At 38.1% G+C, this 21083-nt stretch overlaps 3 protein-coding genes and 1 long non-coding RNA gene across 5 annotated transcripts in view; 3 read left to right on the forward strand and 1 right to left on the reverse strand.

Moving 5' to 3' along the window:
* The window catches only part of LOC113686664 (uncharacterized), a 35886-nt gene extending 15227 nt beyond the window's left edge, over positions 1-20659 (forward strand). For both annotated transcript variants that reach the window (XM_089205143.1, XM_089205144.1), the window contains 2 exons: positions 18359-18926; positions 19639-20659. The gene's annotated coding sequence lies outside the window, so the exon portion shown is untranslated. The remainder of the gene's footprint in view (positions 1-18358; positions 18927-19638) is intronic.
* LOC113686682 (type I iodothyronine deiodinase-like) lies at positions 7137-11225 on the forward strand. The gene is made up of 3 exons (XM_089204209.1): positions 7137-7229; positions 7566-7664; positions 10965-11225. Exons 1-3 carry the CDS (start codon positions 7137-7139, stop codon positions 11223-11225), a joined length of 453 nt encoding a protein of 150 aa, XP_089060335.1.
* LOC113686685 (uncharacterized) lies at positions 14390-18360 on the reverse strand. Its single transcript, XR_003447671.2, has 3 exons — positions 17363-18360; positions 15892-15956; positions 14390-15393 (listed from the first exon to the last, which is right to left on the reverse strand). It is a non-coding gene; the product is annotated as an uncharacterized LOC113686685 (long non-coding RNA).
* Positions 18450-19899, forward strand: LOC113686683 (type I iodothyronine deiodinase-like). Its single transcript, XM_089204210.1, has 3 exons — positions 18450-18729; positions 18844-18926; positions 19639-19899. Exons 1-3 carry the CDS (start codon positions 18450-18452, stop codon positions 19897-19899), a joined length of 624 nt encoding a protein of 207 aa, XP_089060336.1.
* Positions 20660-21083: the final 424 nt, after the last annotated feature.

The following is a 21083-nucleotide window of genomic DNA, read 5'->3' on the forward strand; positions in this document are numbered from 1 at the left end:
TTCTCCCACAATCTGACAGAGTTATCAATAGCCGCTAATCTAAAACCAAACAGTGAAAGATGAACCCGTGGGAGCCACCCTTTTAGAGTTTGTACCCTCAGGGCAAAGAAAGAAGATTTGTAAGTTTTCTTTCTTCCAACGAACAATCAATGAATGAATGAAACTCCCTTCCCGAAGATGTTGTAAATACAACGTCCGTATACAGTTTGAGATCGAAGTTAGTCAATAGCTTTTAATATTTTACTGTAGTTTTTATTCAGATTTTATCTTATTGCATGATTTTAAGCTTTAAGACCTCTAACATTATTATTTATTTTTATCTATTTATTTATTTATTTGTTTTACATTGTTGGTGTGATATCTTACGATTTAACAGACTCAATAACGTATCATCATTTTGATGTTTTCTATTTGTTTTTCTATTTCGCTGAGATAATATATTTGTAATTTCCGTCACACTGATTCACACGATAATCATGCAAATAGCAGGAAATAAAACGGCAAAGAAAATATCGTGAACCGCGTCAATAGGACCTCGTAGCTTATTTGTTAAGATGTTTTTTTTAACGATGGAAAAAGGTGAAAAGTACTTCCCTTTAAAGGGGAAACATTAAGTCCACTGGTAGTTTGAGGGAAATTTGCGTGACTTAACGGACAGCTAACTATTTATCAGCAGGCTGATGACGCAAATGTTTGAACAATTTTTCTATTTTCATTTCCTATGTAAGTATCAGAGCTTTTGCCACCGATAGTTTCAATATTTGAGTAAAGAAATGGTCGAAGTGATTTTGCTGGAAGCCATGCGAGTCGTCCTCTTCAAGAAATGAGCTTAGCCTTTTCATGCTCATGAGTGCGTGACGAATGGGTTCTTTGTAGATTTTCAATCGCGTGACACTCCAGTGGACATTGTTTAATTTTTTTTGAAACTTAAAATGGCGAACGCACGGAAGCTGTTATTTACGGAAGGGTCTGCGCGGAGGCTAAGAGGTGGGGCGAAGTACCTTAAATTTCAGACACTGTGATCGTTTACAGCAATGGAAACACAAAAAAACCTTTGTTTTCTCAGGATCTTAACATCGCATGATTTTATGATTTACTGCTGAAATACAGCAAATGTAATATTGGAATCGGTGCTCAAAAACTTCGTCAGTTTCCTTCCTGGTGGCCCTCCACTTGTTTTGATTTACGTAACCATCATTGCTGCAAACTAAAAATTCTGACAAAGACTCATACCGGGATTCCTTCTGGAAGCCATCACGTCCTTCAACTTTGGAAACGCACCAAAACAAAACACTTGAACTTTTAAGGATCTGTGACCCCATAACTTTATACTTGTTAGTGAATGGAGAGTGAAGCTTTCAAAGCACAAGACTCCATCATTAACATCATATCAAGAAATCACTTCTATAAAGAGGAAACTGAACTTTATCTTAGAATCAGTGAGGCTCTTGATTGTTACGACCTCTAAGAAGTGTTGATAGCCATTCTTGGCTATCAACATTGCTGATCCTAGACAAGCGTACGACGTTTGTCACCTATGTGAACCTTATAATGCACTTAAAACTCATTACTGAGCTCTTTGAAGCTCAGCGGTAGAGCATCGGAACACGAAATCCGACGATGTAGGGTTTGATTCCTCCCGGAGGACTCAGGTCTTATTCCTTTGTTGTTTGCTTGTGACAAATGATTTTCATTCGACGAACGAGCACAAAACTTGCCATTGTTCTTATTTAACCAGCTAACTTTTTACGTGATCTTGTTGATCACATACAAATAACGCCTTGGTCTGACACGTGTCACAAAATGTCAAAAACGTTTTACTATTACGGAAAATAATGGCGAAAGAAAAGCAGATACTGCGTGTTTGTTGGTACTTTTGTGGTCTTTATGAGTGGCTTGGTGGCATATATCTAATGGAATACTAATTTGAAATTCTTAGGACTTTGTCGGCTTTGTTCAGCTTTTAAAAAGTTCAACTGGTGCGCGAAACGAGTGCAAATATCGTAACGATATTCGTGCTTCTGGGCAGAAACGTTTTTTTTTAATGTATATTCGTGCTTGAGTCTGGGCAATGCATAAAGTTTTAATTGTGAAAAATAAGATTAATAATGCGAAATTTCTCCTTTGAAAGTGTTAATATTCCATTATGTTCGTAATGGCGCGCCCTTTTCGTGTCTTTAGGCCTAAACTGCACCAGGCATGATTCTTATACGATGTCACTATCGTCACAGTGAGTCTTATAAAGTTTGTATTGGCCAGTTTACGAACGACCTTCTTGATGGGACATCGTTTTGCTATATTGTCTCACTTTTGCGAGCCTTTATGAACACTAGTCTTATATCACATGGCTAAGGTAGGATCTTAACGGTCAAGTGATTCTTCATCAAGTTAAAAATCGCAACCAGGGTATCTTCGGCAGATATGAGTAGCCGGTTTATGTCTATCGATAACTTCTGTTGAACATGGGTTGTGAAACGCACCGACAGGGATGAAAATGATCAAAGATTTCATACTTTGATTCTTCCGCGTTCGCGTGACTGATTGCTAAAAGGAGAAAATTCTGCACAAATATATACACCCGTCCACTCTGCGCTGACGAAAGCCAGGAGTAATTGAATTATGCAATTTTCCAAACATTCATTAAAGTGGTTTATTTGTGGTCTAATTAACAATACAGTACTTGTGATTGCAAATAACAGAACACTTAACTATATTGTTGGCACTTATGTTCTGTTGATCAACGCCACACACAAAGCAAGCTAACAATCAAACTTTTAAACATTGAAAGAAAACGTTTAAACGTTACAGGCAACGTCTGAACGTTGAAATCAAGTTTAATTGCACTTTTGAACAAGTCGAAATCTCAAGCCATTTCAGGAACTTTTTCCTATTCTCGCGGAATGTGATCGAACCTCTCCAAACTCTCATGTCGTTTGAGTATCTCTCATGTTTCCCAAGTGTCTTAGCGATCATGTCCGGCTTAAGCTATGGATAGTGATGAAAATCCGGGTCCAGCTTACGTAATCTGTGGCAATGAAAATCCGTTTCCTCTGCTGAAAGGAAAATCAGGTCGACTGTCAGGCGCGAGCATATTACCACTATTGCATATATAATCATTATTATCGATAGACTTTGTAGCTATTGCTAACACAACCTCGAAAATCGTTTTCTTCTTGAGGTATTTCTGAGTAATCTGTTTAAATAACGCTACTTAAGTCGTATGTCTAGGGTTACCCCTCAGCAGCCTTGACTGGAACTGAAGAAAGCAACCCACGCTTATCTGCTACTTGCGACCGAATGACGCCAATAATACTTTAATAGTTTAGTTTGATCATGTTTTGAAAAGGTTTTGATTAACTGCGGTCCCCATGGGAAGTTCTAGTACTCGGCTATTTTCGGCGGCGATTCGACGTAGTTCCTGTAAGAGATCCGCTCAATATTTCCGGAAATCTGCTATCTTTTGAAATATCAAAGATGAAGCTTCATCGGCCATTTCTGTTTGTGTCTCTGTTTTATTTTTTCGGTTAAAGGTTAAAGGATTAATCTGACTATTGCATAATAAGAAAATTGCTTTTAAGAAATGCACCCACTTACACTTTCCAGTGAATCTGCTTGGTGTCATCGATACGTTTAATGGTTCAGCTTGATCACGTGTTGAAAAAGTTCGGAATAACTGCGGTCATCATAGGTAGTTCTAGTACTCGGATATTTTCGGTGCTTCGACGTACTTTCTTTGAGAGGTCCGCACAATATTTCCAGAAAATTGTTATGTTTGAAATATAAAAGCCGAAACTTCGTAGTCCATCGGCTATTTTCGGTGATACGACGTAGTCTCTTTGAGAGGTCCGCACAATATTTCCAGAAAATTGTTATGTTTGAAATATAAAAGCCGAAACTTCGTAGTCCATCGGCTATTTTCGGTGATACGACGTAGTCTCTTTGAGAGGTCCGCACAATATTTCCAGAAAATAGTTATGTATGAAACATAAAAGCCGAAGCTTCATCGTCCATTTTTTTTCTTTTGTTTCATTTTCCGGTTAAAGGTCTAGGAAGTTATCTGACCATCACGTAATAGGAAAATTACATTTGTTGAAGACAAAAAAAAAAAAATACTCACGCGCACTATCCAATTAATCTGCTTGGTATCTGAAGCTTTTAATTATGTATTTTACCTTGAAGTAGGTAAAATCGTCAAGATATTGAGTTTTACAAGAGCACTTAGTAATTACAATTTACTAATGATGGATTTACGGTTACTAAACTTTTAGTTGTACGCAAGAGCTACAACACAATATTTTACTCATTTGGTTAGTTTCGTTTTATTATTCAGCTTTCCCTGTTATAAACGCACAACCGCTCAGGAGAAATACACAGGCGATGATGAAACTTCAGCTCTGTAATGATGATAAGTAGAACGGCAAAGAAGTGTTTTGTTCTGCGCGATAATTAAGTTTTTTTTTTCTACGTGATAGTTAAGTACTTTTCTTTTGTACTTAAGCCGGAAAAAGAAGAATACTGTAAGATCTGTTGCCCTCCCGCCTTGTTTTGTTTTACTCTCCAAAAATACCTTTTTCTGTGCTTGCAAGTACCTAACCTTTGACTTTTTCAGTGGTTGAGGTATCGTCCATTTGAATTTTATTGAAAAGCCATCAATGTGTACCGGAAAGTTCCACCATGTGATGATTTATCTGTTCTTGCTACGCCGGCATCTGTGTTGGTTTTCTTGGATTACTTTCACCGAACCTGTACGTAAATTCTACGTAATTAAGAGCACACGAAGACGATTTTCTGATTAACTTAGAAATAACCGTGATCAACCAGTTAGCCGTGTTTTCGCCGTTCGGCGAGGTCTGCGCACAGTGCAGCTATTTTTGTCTATGATTTTGCGAACGGAATGCTTCGTCATAGTAAATTTGACACGTGCGTGAATGGTGAGTTGTAGTAATTTTGACATGCGCGTGGATAGATAGTCAAATGCTATTACAGCTTTAGTATTGCGCTATTATTACTGCATTTGCTATACAACCTCTTAGCTTGTTGTAAATCCTGATTTGCAATTACATAAATAACAACCCCACGTTCAGAGATCATAAAATGTTCACGTGACTTTCTTCAGCGTTAGCGTGACTATCTTCAGGGTTAGCGTGACCCTATGTAAGTTCTTGTGACTAGTCTGTGAATCTGTTGAATCGAATCTTCAAGATTGTTGAGCCATCGTTCTGCTTCAGCGGCGGTTGCGTGAAGTCGCTGAGTTACCCTTGTTTTGATCAAACAGAGCCGCGGGGAGTATTCTTGAGAGCGTTTTTCATAAGAGGCTTTAAAGGGGTTTGAACAACAATGACATCTATTAGGGAAAACAATTAATAGATCCACGTGGAAATTTTGTGTGCTTCATTTTAGAATGTTGGACCGTGTGACTGTGTCGTATGTCAAACACGTGTACGAAAGGAAAAGGACATTACTGCAACTGTACTAAGTTCTCTTGAGCAAGTTTTTCTTTTCTTTGGAATTAAATCCGTTATAACAGGGACGGTTTAAGAAAGAAAGTGTTTCATTCGTTATAACAGGGACGGTCTAAGAAAGAAAGTGTTTCACTTAAGAGCTAGAGATATGTCTCGCATGTATGTTTATAAACCACAACAATGTCTCAGGTTGTTCGAATATCACTCGTTTTTCCCGGTAACCTACTGTCGTTGCAAACATACCTGGAATACTTAGAATACTTTTATCAAATGCGTTTGTTTTGCAAAATGAAAAATCTCGTCGACGTCATCTGAAGTCGATAACTTGGCCTTAACTATTTTCAATGCAATTGAAATCACGAAAATCGTTTTCTCTTAGCAATTAATGTTACCCTTCCTGAGTTGCCTGTTTACGAAGTGCTTTAAGGCTGAATATTTATCTGGGGTAACGCCACTAAACAAGCGTAACCCGGCGAACTCAACATGCTGCTTGCGGTAGCGAGCGACGTCATCGTCATACTTAGATATTTCTGTTTAATCATGTTTTAAAAAGGTTTTGATTAATTGCGGTCGTCATAGGCATTTCTAGCACTTACTACACTTTGTAACGGTGTTAGAACACTTGAAATAATGAACGCTTACTTGAGTTAGCAAAGAAGCCCTGATGCCGCCGTAAACGTTTATTCCTCTGCTCAATAGACTATAAAAAATTTTAACTGTTTAAGAAACTTTTACCATCTTCCTTTTCATTATGTTATTTGATCACTTACGTTTTAGGTTAACTCTTTGAAGGGTTTGTTGGTTATCATAATGATTATCTAAACATTCTACTCAAAGGCGATAGTACTTCTCTCCGATTGGAATCAAGTGACGGGTCCGATGATAAACAGTAGAGCTATCTACAGAGGTTTGTCAAAATCTTGATTATGCGGTCGTATCATTTTTTTCTGATGTCGTCGATTTTATTTATTGGGAATAAGTGAATCGCTATGGAAACACTGGAAAGTAGTTGGTTAAAGAATTTTGAAGGAACAATAGTTTCGTGAAGCTATTGTGAAACGGACTGCATTTAATCCAACCTCCAATTACATCAACGTAAAAGTTGTAAAGTGTGATTGCTCAGAAAGGTCATTTACGTGACTGAACTAAGTCGATCAGAGGAACCATGCAAGGAAAAAAGAGAGAAAGAAACACGCCCCCTTTTTAAATCCAACTTCCAGTCACGCTAACGTACTTTTAAGCTTTTGGCACAAAACGATACAACTTTTCCTCCATCCAAATGAGATTACGAGTGAGCCACTAAGATCTGTTTTCTGTGATTATGTAAAGAGTTTCCTTATTTTAACGTAACAGCCAAACACTCGTTTGTTTATTGTGCCATGAAAACACGCGCACGCTTTCGAATACGTTCTGCTTCGTTTGACGCCAGCAGAAATACAGAGGGCACACTCGCGCAAATGAACGTGCAACTGAAATAAGCGCAATATCTTCAAGTGCCCCATACAAAACAGGAAGCTAGACCTTTCGTGACTTTACCCATGACACGCGAATTTCTTTGAATATTGTTTTTGTAAGCATGAATCATACCGATGTTAAGCTGATGACGTACTCACACGCACTGCACGTGTATATAAGTCGGTCAAAGAGGTATCGCAGTGCTTAAATGAGTTTTCGATGTCTCCAATCGTACAAAGTACAAGAGCTCTTCAGAGCCTTGCAGCAGCCGTGCTTTCTTCAGCAGCATATGCTGTTCTTTGGCCGCTAACGGTAATTCGTATCACTTTAGCAATTGGCTTGATGCGAATAGCGTCTTCGATCCCTATCCTCAAAGACAGAATCAAAAGATACAATGAGAAGTTCCTTCTAGTGCCCTATGAAGATTTCTGGCAGTCGTGGTGTAGCTGGAAAATGTTGCGCGCAGTTATGCAGTTAACTCTTGGCGACCTAAACAAAACAGCGCGACTTGGTTCTCCAGCGCCAGACTGTGAGCTGGTTTCGACAGACCAAAAAGAGTGCAGATTGCTAGATTTAGCCAGAGGGGAACGTCCATTGGTTCTTAACTTCGGCAGCTGCAGCTGACCTCCGTTCTTCATCCGTCTCAAGAACGACTTCACCAAAGTCGTTCGGGATTATGCTGATGTTGCGGACTTTAAGGTTATTTACATCAGCGAAGCACATCCAAGTGACGGATGGAAATGGAATGTAAGTTTTGGATTTTGTTGTTCTGTTTTTTTTTTTTCGTTTTTATGCTATCTTTTGTTTTGTTTGTTTGTTTGTTTGTATAAATATGTATTTAAGCGAATCTTGCAATTCATATCTAGCGTTATCGTTTGTTGTATATCAAATTTAATTATTACGAAGCATCATTTGTTACTAAATTGTGAAGACGTTTCCATGCTTGCAATTGGAGGGATGAAATACATCATGCTTTTGTTTATCACTTAAAGTAAAAGCTTAGCCGTCCCCCATTAAGGACTGAGTATCAACGGAACATTTTTCGTTTATTAAAAACAAGCAACACATAGAGATTACCGTTTCTAAAGTTCGATTGAAGCTTGCGTGAGGTCAGGTGGAATTTGCTTTCCACTCTCTGCACTTTAAACATAGCTGTGAGCGACTCTTGAAAATGCAATGTTCTGAGGAAAATGCGATTTGACGTAACGAAAAACAGACTTCAGAAAGCATAGCTATTCATGGGCGCATGACGGCGGCAGATCATGTGCACCAGCATTTCAAAAAATTTGCGGTTAATTGAAGAGGAGTTATTTCACGAAAAACGATTATTTGTATTGGTGTGGAATTTGATAGCCTACATGGCAAGTTTGCGCAAGGATTTTTTCATAATTAGCTTTTTTATAGCAGAACATCAAAATAAGCGCATAATGAGGTAGTTTATAGCAAGTATGATTGAAACCTCAAACATTTATTTTTGGCGTCAGAACGGCTCCCCGCAAGCAAACAAGATGCGATTAAAGTGACGTAATTCGTGATAAAAGGAAAACAATTGGAAGAGTTGATTTATTTTGCGTAATTACTCTTGAGGAAGACGAGAGAAAAAGGGAGTCAAACGCAAACTAATATGTTTCATATCAAACTGTTTGCTAGTTTTCAAAATGAAATTTGAATACTTTCACTTTCCTGATGATAAAAGGAAGTAACACAAAATTTTATTGATAATGTACGGAAGTTATAGTTATGTCGTTTGGGTTATAGGGCCCATATGCCATTCAGTTTTGGCTTCCCTTCTTCAACCGAACAACAGTAGTTTAAAGTATCTGTTATGGAACTTGTTGGTCTTTTGAGTCGTCTTCGCGACGCAACAACTAGGATGCGTTATTACGTGCGGAAATGGTCATACAAAACGATTTCAATGCGTGTATTAAACGACTGATACCTTTATAATCAGCATCATTCTCTAAACTAATTGGTTCAACAGAACTGACCCGCGAAACCGGTGTCTGATCTTCTTGTCTCTCCCTTGAAATATTGTGAGCTGATCGATTAGTGGAAAACTCCAGGACTGATTAACCACGTGGTGCTGGTGGAAATGTTTGATATGTGGGATGTGAATGAGTATAAGGTTGTGATTTTTTTGAGTCAGAAGACGAGTTAGATGAACTGAAATCTTATGGATCGTGTATTTTAAGTTATTTAAGTTCCGAGTTTTAGTAGACAATGATTTTAAGGGTATTGTCTCTCTTGCGGTTCCTTTCAGTGAAAATGATGCCATAACTCTTTCCCACAACAATAGAGCAATCGGTACCGGCAGAAACAATTTTCCACTTCGATCATCGTTAACGACTTCCTTAGTTCTCGTTGGCCCCGAAGCTATATCACGCTTTACATCTTGAAATTTCAACCTAATGCCCTATTTACTTAGCAAAGTTCCCTTAGGAAGTGCGTTTTTCCTTTCGTAGTTAACTCGTGAAGGGAAAACTTGGCATCAGTGCTTGCTAAAAAATGTAGACAAACCTGAGAGAAATTTCTCATTAACCCTCTACAATTTCCCTCACATTGCCCTCCCTCTTTTTGAAGAAACAATTTTCATCCTTGGCAAGTTTCCCTCGTGGTTACCAAGGGAAACGTGCCAAGTCAAAAATACCAGTGTTGATTCTTGGCTTTTTTAAGGGTCTTTTCGCGATCTTCGTCTTCTGTAATCCCTCAGGGTTTTGTTTTGGTCTATTATTATCGCTGCTACCATGACATTTGAGCATACGCATAATAGCGCAGGGCAAAGTCTGCCTCTAAAAACTAGATTCCAAAAATTTCTTGTTATCTAAGATAACTTTCAACAGGTGTTTCAGCATCACTGAATGTCTCAGTTTGTCTGACTGAAGATTTATTTATCGAACTTTTGATCTTTGGAAATAGGGATTTTTGTTAAGAAACTTACGAAAAACACTTCATCGTCGAAAACAAAGCCTTTAAAAATAGGAAGAGCATACAGAACTGTTAGTTTTATTGTAGTTTTGTTAGTAATTGTTCGTTAAACATTGGTCTGCAATTTAAACATATTCGAGAAAAACAAACCAATTCCATGTACAGTAATAGTTATGTGGAAGTACGAAAATGAACTGACTTTAAAAATTCACTCAAAACAATCAAGGTCTAAACCCAAGTTTTCTAGCATCTTGCTCAAATTGTTTTGCGATAAGCAAAATTCGGGGTCTCAAGCAGTTACACAAATATTTAAGCTTTTACTGAGTGATTTGATCATGATATGTTCAGAATCAAGAAGTTGATGATCTTTCTATCAATAAGACTTAGTAAGATGTTGACATTGAATCAATGAAGACATCACATTGGTGATTTAGAACGAACAGTCAAACAGAACGTTTGTTCTCGAGTGCTTTTACTTACGGGCCAAAAAAAAACTCTGATCAAATTTCACCAACACCTTCTTAAACGAATATCACTAATCGCATTTTTAAAATGCAAGGGGTGGCAGAATCGTGTCTGGTTTACCCACATAAACCACATCATGATTTATTTCAATCCTCACATTTGTCTTTGCCAAAATTTACCGCCAAATTACCGACTGTAAGCCACAGTGCATTTTGCCGCCTCAGACTGTAATTTTTTGTGGTTCTCTATCGTTATCAAACAGTATAAAGACCTCCTCAGAACAGCAAACAGCAACAAAAAAGTTTTAAAGAGTGCTACCCCTCCGTCAGGATGTCTATAACCTTTTATTTTTGGTGATGTTTGCTTCAATTTAGCTGCGATTCTTAAATTATGGAATCGTTATTTAGTTGCATGACGGCTTGAAGCGAAAAAAAAGCAAACTGCCCGAAGCTATGGGAACATGCGATTTGCCAAGTCACGATTGATTTTATTTTTCACCTGATTGGTTGAGAGGAACGCACGATTTTTTTAAGCTAATCACTGGGCGCGTTGAAGCAAACCAGAGCGATCCCATATTAATTATTTCATTGTTCACACAAAGCCTTCTGTTTGTAAAAGTTTTAGTTTGTTTTAAAATACACTTTTTTGCATCTTTAGAACAATGTTGAAATTGCTCAGCATAAATGCTTGAAAGACCGATTTGCTGCTGCAGAAATCTTAAAGTCCAGCGGTTGTCCTGCTCCTGTTATAGTGGACACCATGAAGAATGAAGCTTCCATGGCGTATGGCGCGTGGCCCGAGAGACTGTTTATCATACAACAAGGCAAAATAGTTTACGAAGGGGGCACGGGTCCGTACAATTACGACTTGACGGAGGTGCAACGCTGGCTGGAGGAGTATAAAGCTGAAATAATATAGTATTGTGTAATGTAAAAAGAAAGTTTGTTAGACGTTAAAAGGGCCACGTTACAGTTTAGGCATCTTGAACAATTTCAATTTTCATGCTAGCTACTCTTGTTCCGTCTTAGTTTGTTAATATAATATACCTCTATCATATTTGTTAGCCTCATGGTGATAACATTTAGCGGACAAGTTCAAACTGAAGTTGGCTTCGCTGGTGACGAAAATGACTCAAAGATTAAAATTGCAACGTGGCTCTTTTAACTTTTGTTAAATTAATACGGCATATATTTATATTATTTACTATGTTATTTATTACCGTTCGTTCAAATTCCGAGCTTTGTGAAAGTTCCATATTTATTCATATTTAAGAGGAGCGTATATAATGAAAAGAAGCCCTCGTCTAGTTAATAATGTTGGTCATATAACAGATATTACGTCCAGAAATTCGACCACTGTTTTTTACAAGGTACGATTATCATGCACCCATGTCGTTGTTATTTTTGTCTGTGGTTATCGTGTAACGAATGAAAGCTGACGATATAAACCTCACTCGAGGGTTCATCAGCTGGATGTATTTGCTCGTTTAACAGAATGGCAGAAGTACGACAGTTGGAGTAATGAAATAAAACACTTGAAAGCAGTCTTCCTTTGTTTTTGATGATGTATGATACAACTGTTGCTGTTGAGCCGATGATGGTATCGAGGAAAAATGAAGATTGAATGTATTTAAGCCTGGTAAATGTTGCATCCCCTTTGCAATTTAACCCAAAGAGGTACATAACATCACCTTGAATAGCGTTGCAGTGGTTTATTGTGTCTCTATATCAGTGGTTTTGAAGGCCTTAACCCAACCAAAGTGGAATCAGTAACATAAAGTGACATTGAAATGAAAATATGGCTGGATGATAATTATTATTATGGTATATTATTTTCCTGAAGCTGTTATATATCTTTCCAAATTAGTTTGTCTTGCTTTGGGTTTTTTTTTAGGAAACATTCATGTCCAGCTGACACACTAGGTCTGTCAGCAGAAATTAAGGCATTCTGTCAGTTTAGATCCACCATAGTTTGCCGCCGGATAATTTAAGGAGGCTTTGCAGTTAATGCAGTTCAATGATCTGGTACAGAGGATACCAAACTTGAAGGCTGTCCTTCATCCGAACTCGAGGTAAATTTGGAGAATTCCGCTTTCTTTGTCCTTTTTGTGGTAAGAGAAATGTTTAAATTGTTTATATATCAACTTCGGGGTAGTCTCCTCGTAGTATCTACTTGGTCTCGATAAGACCAAAAACGATTGTGAAGGAGACTGACTTCACGCAGGCACCTCTAAGGTATTGAGACAGAATATTTAAAATTATAATTTTTACAACTTTTAGTACCACACGTGTAGAACGTGCACTTCCAACGCTGAACCTGCATTTAAAACTTTCGATTTGGTAGAAGGGACTTGTTCATTAACGTAAGATGGTGCACTCATTACCTTGCAAAATCCACTTCCCCCGTCCCACCCTCCCGCGGGATCGATTTTTCCCTCGGCTACAAGGATAGAGTCCAAACAAGTGTTTTCCGTCTGTTAAGTCGTCGCAGTAATCTGATGCTTCAAGAACAGGTAAACACCTTAACTTGTATAATGATAAATGGGACTTTCTACGTTGCCATTTATGAGCAAGTAGCGAAAACTCGTCGCCGTAATGTTTCATAACAGGACATGTGCTTGGAGACATGAAATTCGTCTTAAGCCTCTTCATACAACGCGGTATTCTTTCATTCGGAATTATTAGCGGTTCTTTGTGATCTTCGTAAACCTATTAACACTAATCGGAGTAAATTATATCGATTGCTATGGATGCCTGCGCAAGCTCATTGCGTGCTTTAATTAACTGCAAAGAATCCGCCCGTCCAGTGAAATCTTCAAGGTCACCATATCATCTTCAATGACTTATCAGCCGATGAAATATGGCCGAACACAACTCCACAGTTAGGTTTTCATTCCATATGCGTAAGGAACTGATACAATGTATTACTTCGGTGCTAAGTAGGTATAAAAGTGCCAACCACGGCTCAAATAGTCGTGTTTCCAAAATTCAAATGGTCATCCAAAGGGTCTGAAACGGGGTATGGTATTAAGTTAATATCTCTGAGCAAAGTCAGGTGTGCGTTCCGCACGGGCCAGAAATACAATAATTTCCTGTGTAGCAATTGTAATTACATCGTTGCGGTCGCCATGTCTTTCTGACGACTTGATTTTTTTCTCTGAAATGCTATCTTCAGTAATGTCGAGATTGCATCAAACACTGAGCAGAACTTTCTTCCAAGATCAGCAACCGGTTGATTTTCTGACACGTGCTGATTAATGGACGTACTTAAAGAATTTGTCAGATTTTAAGAAGCCTAATGGCGGGTAATTCCTTTTATTTAACAGTTTTCGAGCAGATATAGTTTGCTAAAACGCTGTTAAAAAGGCTATGGTGTCTATCACGATTTGAACTTGGCGTACGATGAAGAGTTCTCTCTGTTGGCAATTATGGGCTGTTATGATACAGGACTAGATTGTTTGTTTAGTTCTTTTGTTTCCATTGCTCATATGCTGTTGTTTTTCTTCTCCAAAGACTAAAAACCTGACTGAAGCCGGTAATTTTCGTTTTATTTCAACAAAACATGGTCACTAGGCAGGAGGTTACGATAAGCCGAGTGTTGCTTCCATAATGAATACACTCTTTCAGCGAAAATTGTTCGAGAAACGCGATACTTGCTGGCGACATCAGAATCAGAAAGTAGAGATTAGAGTAGATGACCTTCTTATCTTCAGTTAATCCCTGATACGAATAAAAATGAATGAAAAATACAGAGCATCCACAAAAATTCTTAAACTTGAGTGGTTTCGCTTGCAGTTTAGGATTATGAGGATTTATCGGATAAACAAATCCCTAAATCTAATTCCGTTAATTGCATTTTTAGAATCGCAAGATACGACAGTAACGCATAAGCTTTTTGATTTATGACAGAAGCTATATGAAGTTATTTGTCGGTTTTCGCCAGATCGGGCATTTATCCTTGATAAGAAAACCGATGACAAATTTTTATGGCTTTAATCAAAGGAATTCCCAGCGATTAAAACGGAAAATTACTGTAAAATTGAACTAATATCGCTGATGACAGCTATACCTCTGGTACGTAATTCGGTCTATAACTGTTGCTCCGTTTTCCAATAAGCACAGCCATTCATTTGTGTTCGTTCATCTTTTCCTTCAACCATTGCTATTTTGATCCGTTTTCCTACTTTCTACCTTGTTTTCATTCAGTCATTCATACCTGAGCCATAGATTCTCACATGAATTCTAAAATTGTCGCTCAGATTCGATAAAGGCTTTCAAATGCAGGTATATTTGTCTCAGAGAGGGTAGGTCAGTAAGAATCTTGAAGCTCTATACGCATGGTTTATTCTTGAGTGGGAAAATTGAAGTCTTACTCAGGAAGCTTATTCGAGGAGAGAGGACTAGTTATAAACTTGAAGCTCTACACAGGTGGGGGGGGCTCATAAGAGAGAGAGGGAGGGGGGGTTGGTCAGAAACTTTAGAGTTGTGGATTTAGAAGAAAGGGAAGCATATTTCTTACTTTTCCATTGAAAAAAAAAAAAAAGATGTTTCTATCTCGCTCAGAAAACTAAGCAAGACGTACCTGACCACATGGCTTAGCACGTTAACTGAATTAACAACTTATATTCAATTTCAGAGTTAAATTACGGATAAACAACACAACTTCCGAGTAAGTTAAGGAGCTTTCACTGATATAATGGAGATTTGTCAGACAATTTACCGCGCGACATTGATGAGTATTTTTTTCTTATGTTTTGGTGGTCGTGTGTGCCTCATTGTCTCTCTCTCTCTCTCTCTCTCTCTCTCTCTCTCTCTCTCTCTCTCTCTCTCTCTCTCTCTCTCTCTCTCTCTCTCTCTCTCTCTCTCTCTCTCTCTCTCTCTCTCTCTCTCTCTCTCTCTCTCTTTCTTGTCGTTACAAACGAGCCTTTCTTTTATCGAGAGATGAAATTCGAATAGAGATTCAGCTTTTCTTGATGGAATACAAAGCATCTTTCTTGAAAACATTATTGGTTACCAATGTCTACCACAACAGCTACATATGCTTGATGTTCTGAAACCTGGGTCTTTGTGGTTTTCCGGTTTACAGTCTGTGAGATTAGGATCAAAGACGTACTTTTTTAACGTCATAAATGGTAAAAAGGTGAAGTTGTAGCATTTACATAGCTTATAATTAAGGTCCGTTCTCTTTTGTAAACGAGCACGACCGCCTCTTTACAGGAAATAAAGTCGTGTTTAATTTATGTTTGATTCACGGGCTAAAAAAAGGAGCGGCCGTAAAGCTCTTCTAAATCGGAACACTTAATTTATTTTAAAATTGCGTATCCTCTTGAAAGTAAGTTAAGAAGGCGAGTTTCCAAAAATGTCCAACTTTTACGAAGTCGTCTGAAGTGGAAACGACATATAGTCACTCGTGCACGGTACCAAAATAACAACTAACAACAGGGTCAGTTTGAGGGTGTGGCTTTAAGTTATTCCCAAAGCCAAAAAGAACCACATTACTAATTGATATCAGTAATCTCCCATAAGAATATTAACTGTTTGAAATTTCTTGTGAAAGGTAACACAGGTCATGTATATCTATTTACCTTGTTTTCAAGTACACCTAGTATGTTCAAACTGTCTGTCTGGGCAACCAATGTGAACGTGAGTGCTACCGCAAAGAAAAAAAAACAGTGTTTGACCGATGATAGAACGGCAGGATTCTTTCTCCACTTTGTACACCACTCTTTTGATTGTAGCATTCCAGAGACGTCGACATGATACACTTACAATGATAATGAAGAAATGTAAACGTGTCATTCGTTCAGATCTTGTTAAGTGATGATCTTTATTGATTACAGTGACCTTTCTCACAGAGGTTATCAACAGTAGTTTCCGCATATCAATTTGTATGGTTACTTCAACAATCAACACCGAAAGAAAAAAAAGGGTCATCATGGTTTTTTTCCTTCGTCTGTTCAAACGTATATCAACCCAATTGCTCTGACGAAAGGCTAACGCTCAAAACGTCAGCCTTTATACTCTATACGGTGGCCAATTTACGTTTTCAACTCAGTTGATATCACTATATTACCCTGTTATACTCTCCCAGCGAAGCAGTACCACAGTTGCCTTTGTTCCTTAACAAGGAGAGAACAGGTTACCCAGTCGTTTTTACTTATATACCTCATAGATTGATTAATGATTCATTAGCTTTTATTCATTATGTGGGTATGTCTGTGTCCACTTAGTGACGAACATCGATGGAAATTTCCGATCTGACATTAGCAAATTTTAAAATTCTTTACCTTCATTCCGTTGTTTCTAACAACACTTCAGGAGACAGTTAGACATAACCATTCGGCTATCTTAATGTTCTATATCTTTTTGCATCAAAAAAGGTCTTATTTGAGAATTTTTTGCACCATCTCGTTGCCTGATCTATTTTGTTGCCATCCGCAATGTTATGTTCAAAGTCTATGGTTACATAGCCCCCTTACCACAACAATGCTCCATTTTACCGGCTTAGCGGTAATTTCAGCCGGGGGTTGCTATCCTGAGATCACTAGTTGTTTAAGCCCTGTTGAAATTGTCGTCGCTTTTAAAACTAAATAAATGTGTCGATCAAGTCGATGAGAAAATAGCGGAAAAGTCGCTTTTGCTCTTCCCTTCAGAGCTGTTTAATACTTTTATTACATTACAGTTGAAATTTGACCTTTCTGCTTCACATCCTCAGTCAGTTGGTTTTGTGGAAACGTAAGAGTTGAGTTATTTTGAGAATGTGTCCATTTTGATCCCATTTATTTCCTCCGGGAAACAGGGAAAATATATGTTCAACTTTCTGAACGTCTAATTTTTATAATTCAGAGTTGATATGTAAGTGTAAACATAGCTGTAAGCAGCATAGTTGTGACTTGTTTTCTTCTCATTTAAAAAGAGATCTCGATGTTTGAGGTCACACAAACGGTGTGACCTTCATATTTGTGTTAGAGGAAATATATGGCATATGCCGAGAATTCTTATTCTGTCGCACTAAATTCCGAGGAATATTCTCGATTATAAACAAAATAAACTTACCTTGAATGTTGTACATAGTCGTTTCTTTGGCTGAAACCGCGAATTTTCAATTATGCGCCAAGATGAGTGTCCGTTGACGAACCCTTTAAAGTGTTCAAAGTCATATACTGTGTTTGAGTCAAACAGACTGAACTGTTAAAGATCGTTGGTCTGCTTAATGCACGATTCCTTTGTTCTGTGGTTATTGTTTACGATCCATTGTTATACCCTCTTGAATCACGAATTTGCTCATTTAGTTTTATGATGACCCAAGTCAAAGAAGATGCATCAAACCTTTCTCTTCACGTAGGCCGAGATGAATTGCTGTACTATATTGATGCTTTGTTACGTTAAACGATGAGTTCATTACTTAGCAGCTTACTCTTAAACATTCAATACGTTCGTCTAAACAACTTAATTAACAATACATTCGAGCAGTTAAATGAGTAGTCATGTATAAAATCACTGATTTTTGTCGTTTTATCATCGAAGTTAGGACGGTTCGACCTCTTCAAATCTTCAGGTCTGTTGCACTTTATCAGAATTGACGTCAGTATGAGTCGTTGTCACATTTTCCTCAAGAGGTGAATCTAATTAAGCTGAAGGTTGTAATACTTATTCCTAATTTTCAAAATGTCTTTTAACGGGAATCACTAAATGGAGAGGTAAAATCTGTGGATTGGATTATAGTTGATGTAACGGTTTTGACCGGTTAAGTCCCTCAGCTTAAAGACACCACTTGAAAACAACGCCCTACACTAATAGTTAGAAATACGATAGATATGACCCTCTGGCTGTACAACGCGGCCAGAAATTAACTCTGTTCCCGCTGAGATGTAACTGTCCTGCGGAGACTTTCAAATCCAATTTTTGCTTTGTTGATAGTTGTAAAAAGTGTTTCATCTTGAGGAAAGGAAACCCGAATATTCCGTGACTCCCACAGCGATAGTTCAAACATTCAACGCGAAAATTGATGACAAACATCCCAAAAATGCTGATTGTTCAATCATTTTCTAGGGTTCACTGCGGTCATTGGGAATCACTCTTATCGCTTCTGTTGAGTCTGCAACTTCAGAGCGAAGACGGCTTTTAACGCGCCAACGTGAAAATGTTGGCCGAGTTGGGCCATAACATCTTGCTGAGCTTAACAGCTCTACATGCCACAATTCTGGTCATATTGTTGAGAATCGGCTCCTCCATTCCCTATGTCAAAGAACGCATCCAGAAATTCGAAGAGCGCAATCTTCTGGTACCTTACCAAAATTTTTGGGATGAATACGGCGGAAAGAAAATGCTCGGATGCGTCTTAAAGATAATGTTAGGAGATGTGAACAAGACAGCCCGCTTGGGTAATCTAGCACCAAATTGCCGGCTTATTTCAACTGATGGTAAAGAGTGCAGGCTACTGGATTTCGCTAAAGGCACGCGCCCACTGGTTCTGAATTTTGGCAGCTGTAGCTGACCCCCATTTTTCATTAACTTTCTGAACAACTTCGCCAAAGTTGTTCATGATTATGACGACGAAGTGGATTTCCTTACTGTTTACATCCTCGAGGCTCATCCAACCGATGGCTGGCGCTGGAATGTAAGTTTGTATTTGTTTTTTGATCGCGTGTTTATGCAGTAGTTTACTTAAGGAGTAAAAGTTGATGCGTTCCTCTTTTGTAGCGCACCTGTTATTCAGGTTCTTACGACTCATCTTGAATATCCAGCCATTTCTAATATTCAACCTCATTGATTATTGACAAGCCGCTACTTCAGCAGAAAAAGAATAGCTCTCTAGAAAGTTTCATAATTCAGGAATATTTTTGTTTTCCTGTGTGTATAAACAGTCACTGATTTGATTGAAAACATTTTCGAAAGTTCGGTTCGCCAACTTTACGTTATGGTCGGATTCCCTTCCTCGAGGGAAAGAATTTCAGGATGACAGGACTTGAATAGCTTTTATGTAATCATCATTTATCGAAAAAATAAAACGTAATGCTCATATGCCCGAGGCAATCAAACCAAAACACGTGATTAAGTCAGTTTGTAGAATAGTAATGAGATACTTTAATTTCTGTTGCATGCATAATTTTACGATGAAGCGATCAACCGATAAAGCCGAGGAAGACTCGGTCGAGGTCAAACGAATCACAGAATTGTAAAGCCAGCTCACTCAAAGCCTTAAGGAGAAAGTAGCGTTGATTTGTCATTCTAACTTTTGTAATTGTTTACTGAATCATGTTGTGATGCCATTCAAATAAAACCTAGTGTAGGCTTGATTTCCGGTGATATTTTTTTCTCTATTCCCACAGAATAATGTCGAAATCCCTCAACACCAGAGTTTAGAAGATCGTCTTGCTGCGGCGGAAATGTTGAAAAAATCAAGTCGATGCTCTGTTCCAATCATGGTCGATGCGTTTGAGAACGAAGCTTCGAAAGCTTATGGCGCGTGGCCTGAGAGACTCTTCATTATACAAGATGGAAAAATAGTATACGAAGGGGGAACGGGTCCGTACAATTACAAAATAACAGAGGTGCAAAGCTGGCTGGAGAAGTACAAAGCGAGACTGTAGAGTGCTGCTAATTCGGTTATTAACTGTTAAAAAACGAACAAACAAAAGAAACACTTTTAAACATTGTCGCACTTTTAAACGTTCGTGTTCTCCCGAGACCGGGTTTTTTAGTTCAGTCACATGACTTATGTAATCTGTGTCCTATGTTTCTCGTCTGACCTTGTCAACGTTTCACGAATGACAGCCTCAGGGGTAAGCCTGCTCAAATTGTGGGTCCCTGTGGCTCGAAGATGAAAATGCTGGCTTCACGGATAAGAAATGGAGGGAAAGGGGACGTGGCAACTCCCAAAGTATGGTGCTACATACGTCATGTGATCTTAACTATTTAACCATACTCTAAAGTAACTGTTACGTAGTTTTACTGATAAGACGTACATTGTAAATCTGTGTAATTGGCTCCTACTGAGAACGTATGTTGTAGTTTGCAGTAGCGTTACTATTACCAAACAACATCAACCTTCAAATCACATAAAAAAAAAAACGAAAAATGATTCCAATTGAATTCCGCTGTGTAAGTTAGTTCTTAGTGAAAAGCAAGCAAAAATGACAACGAATTTAGACGGAATCCATTGATTGTTTCCTATAGTCGAAATTTTTTTTCCCTTTTTGTAAGCTACCCCAACAATAGTTATCGGACGATAAACCATGAAGACTAACCTTTCAGAATAAAAAGTGTCCAACTTAGGATAAAAAATAAAATAAAATAAAAACAGAAATAACCTTAATGGGTTGAAATGAAATTAAAAAATATTTGTGTTAATCTTCTTCTTTGTTTCACATTTCGGGCGCTTTTTCTTACGTAGGCCCAACGGCTTTCACCTTTTAATGCTATGACTGACCCGAACGAAATTTCTCCTCACGATATCAGTAATAATACCAAGCAGACAAATGATGAGAATAAAGAAAAACATCAATTAGGGGATTATTAGTTGATCCGATAACAAATTCTTCGAATTGACACAAAGGGAATTGTATCTCTGACAGTAAGGAGAATTACTAATGAGATCTTGGGAGAGAAAGGGTTAAATAGCTTGTGTTAATTGCGTTAACCAGCTCTTGACCGTGGTCTTTAAACTGTTGCGAACATGCTAGATATTTCCGTTTGTTGCGTACATACTTTAAACGATTTTGTCGCTATGACGAAACTGTTTCATTACCAAGGGGCTTATATTCGTGACATGTAC

The sequence above is a fragment of the Pocillopora damicornis genome, chromosome 4 (genome assembly GCF_964200805.1).
Source record: "Pocillopora damicornis chromosome 4, jaPocDami1.2, whole genome shotgun sequence".
NCBI lineage: Eukaryota > Metazoa > Cnidaria > Anthozoa > Scleractinia > Pocilloporidae > Pocillopora > Pocillopora damicornis.

Coding starts and splice junctions, on each gene's coding strand:
- LOC113686682 (XM_089204209.1), top strand. CDS start 7,137: ATGTCTCCAATCGTACAAAGTACAAGAGCTCTTCAGAGCCTTGCAGCA. Junction 7,230..7,565: donor CTGTTCTTTGGCCGCTAACG/GTAATTCGTATC, acceptor ATCCGTCTCAAG/AACGACTTCACCAAAGTCGT. Junction 7,665..10,964: donor GTGACGGATGGAAATGGAAT/GTAAGTTTTGGA, acceptor TTGCATCTTTAG/AACAATGTTGAAATTGCTCA.
- LOC113686683 (XM_089204210.1), top strand. CDS start 18,450: ATGTTGGCCGAGTTGGGCCATAACATCTTGCTGAGCTTAACAGCTCTA. Junction 18,730..18,843: donor CCGGCTTATTTCAACTGATG/GTAAAGAGTGCA, acceptor ACTTCGCCAAAG/TTGTTCATGATTATGACGAC. Junction 18,927..19,638: donor CCGATGGCTGGCGCTGGAAT/GTAAGTTTGTAT, acceptor CTATTCCCACAG/AATAATGTCGAAATCCCTCA.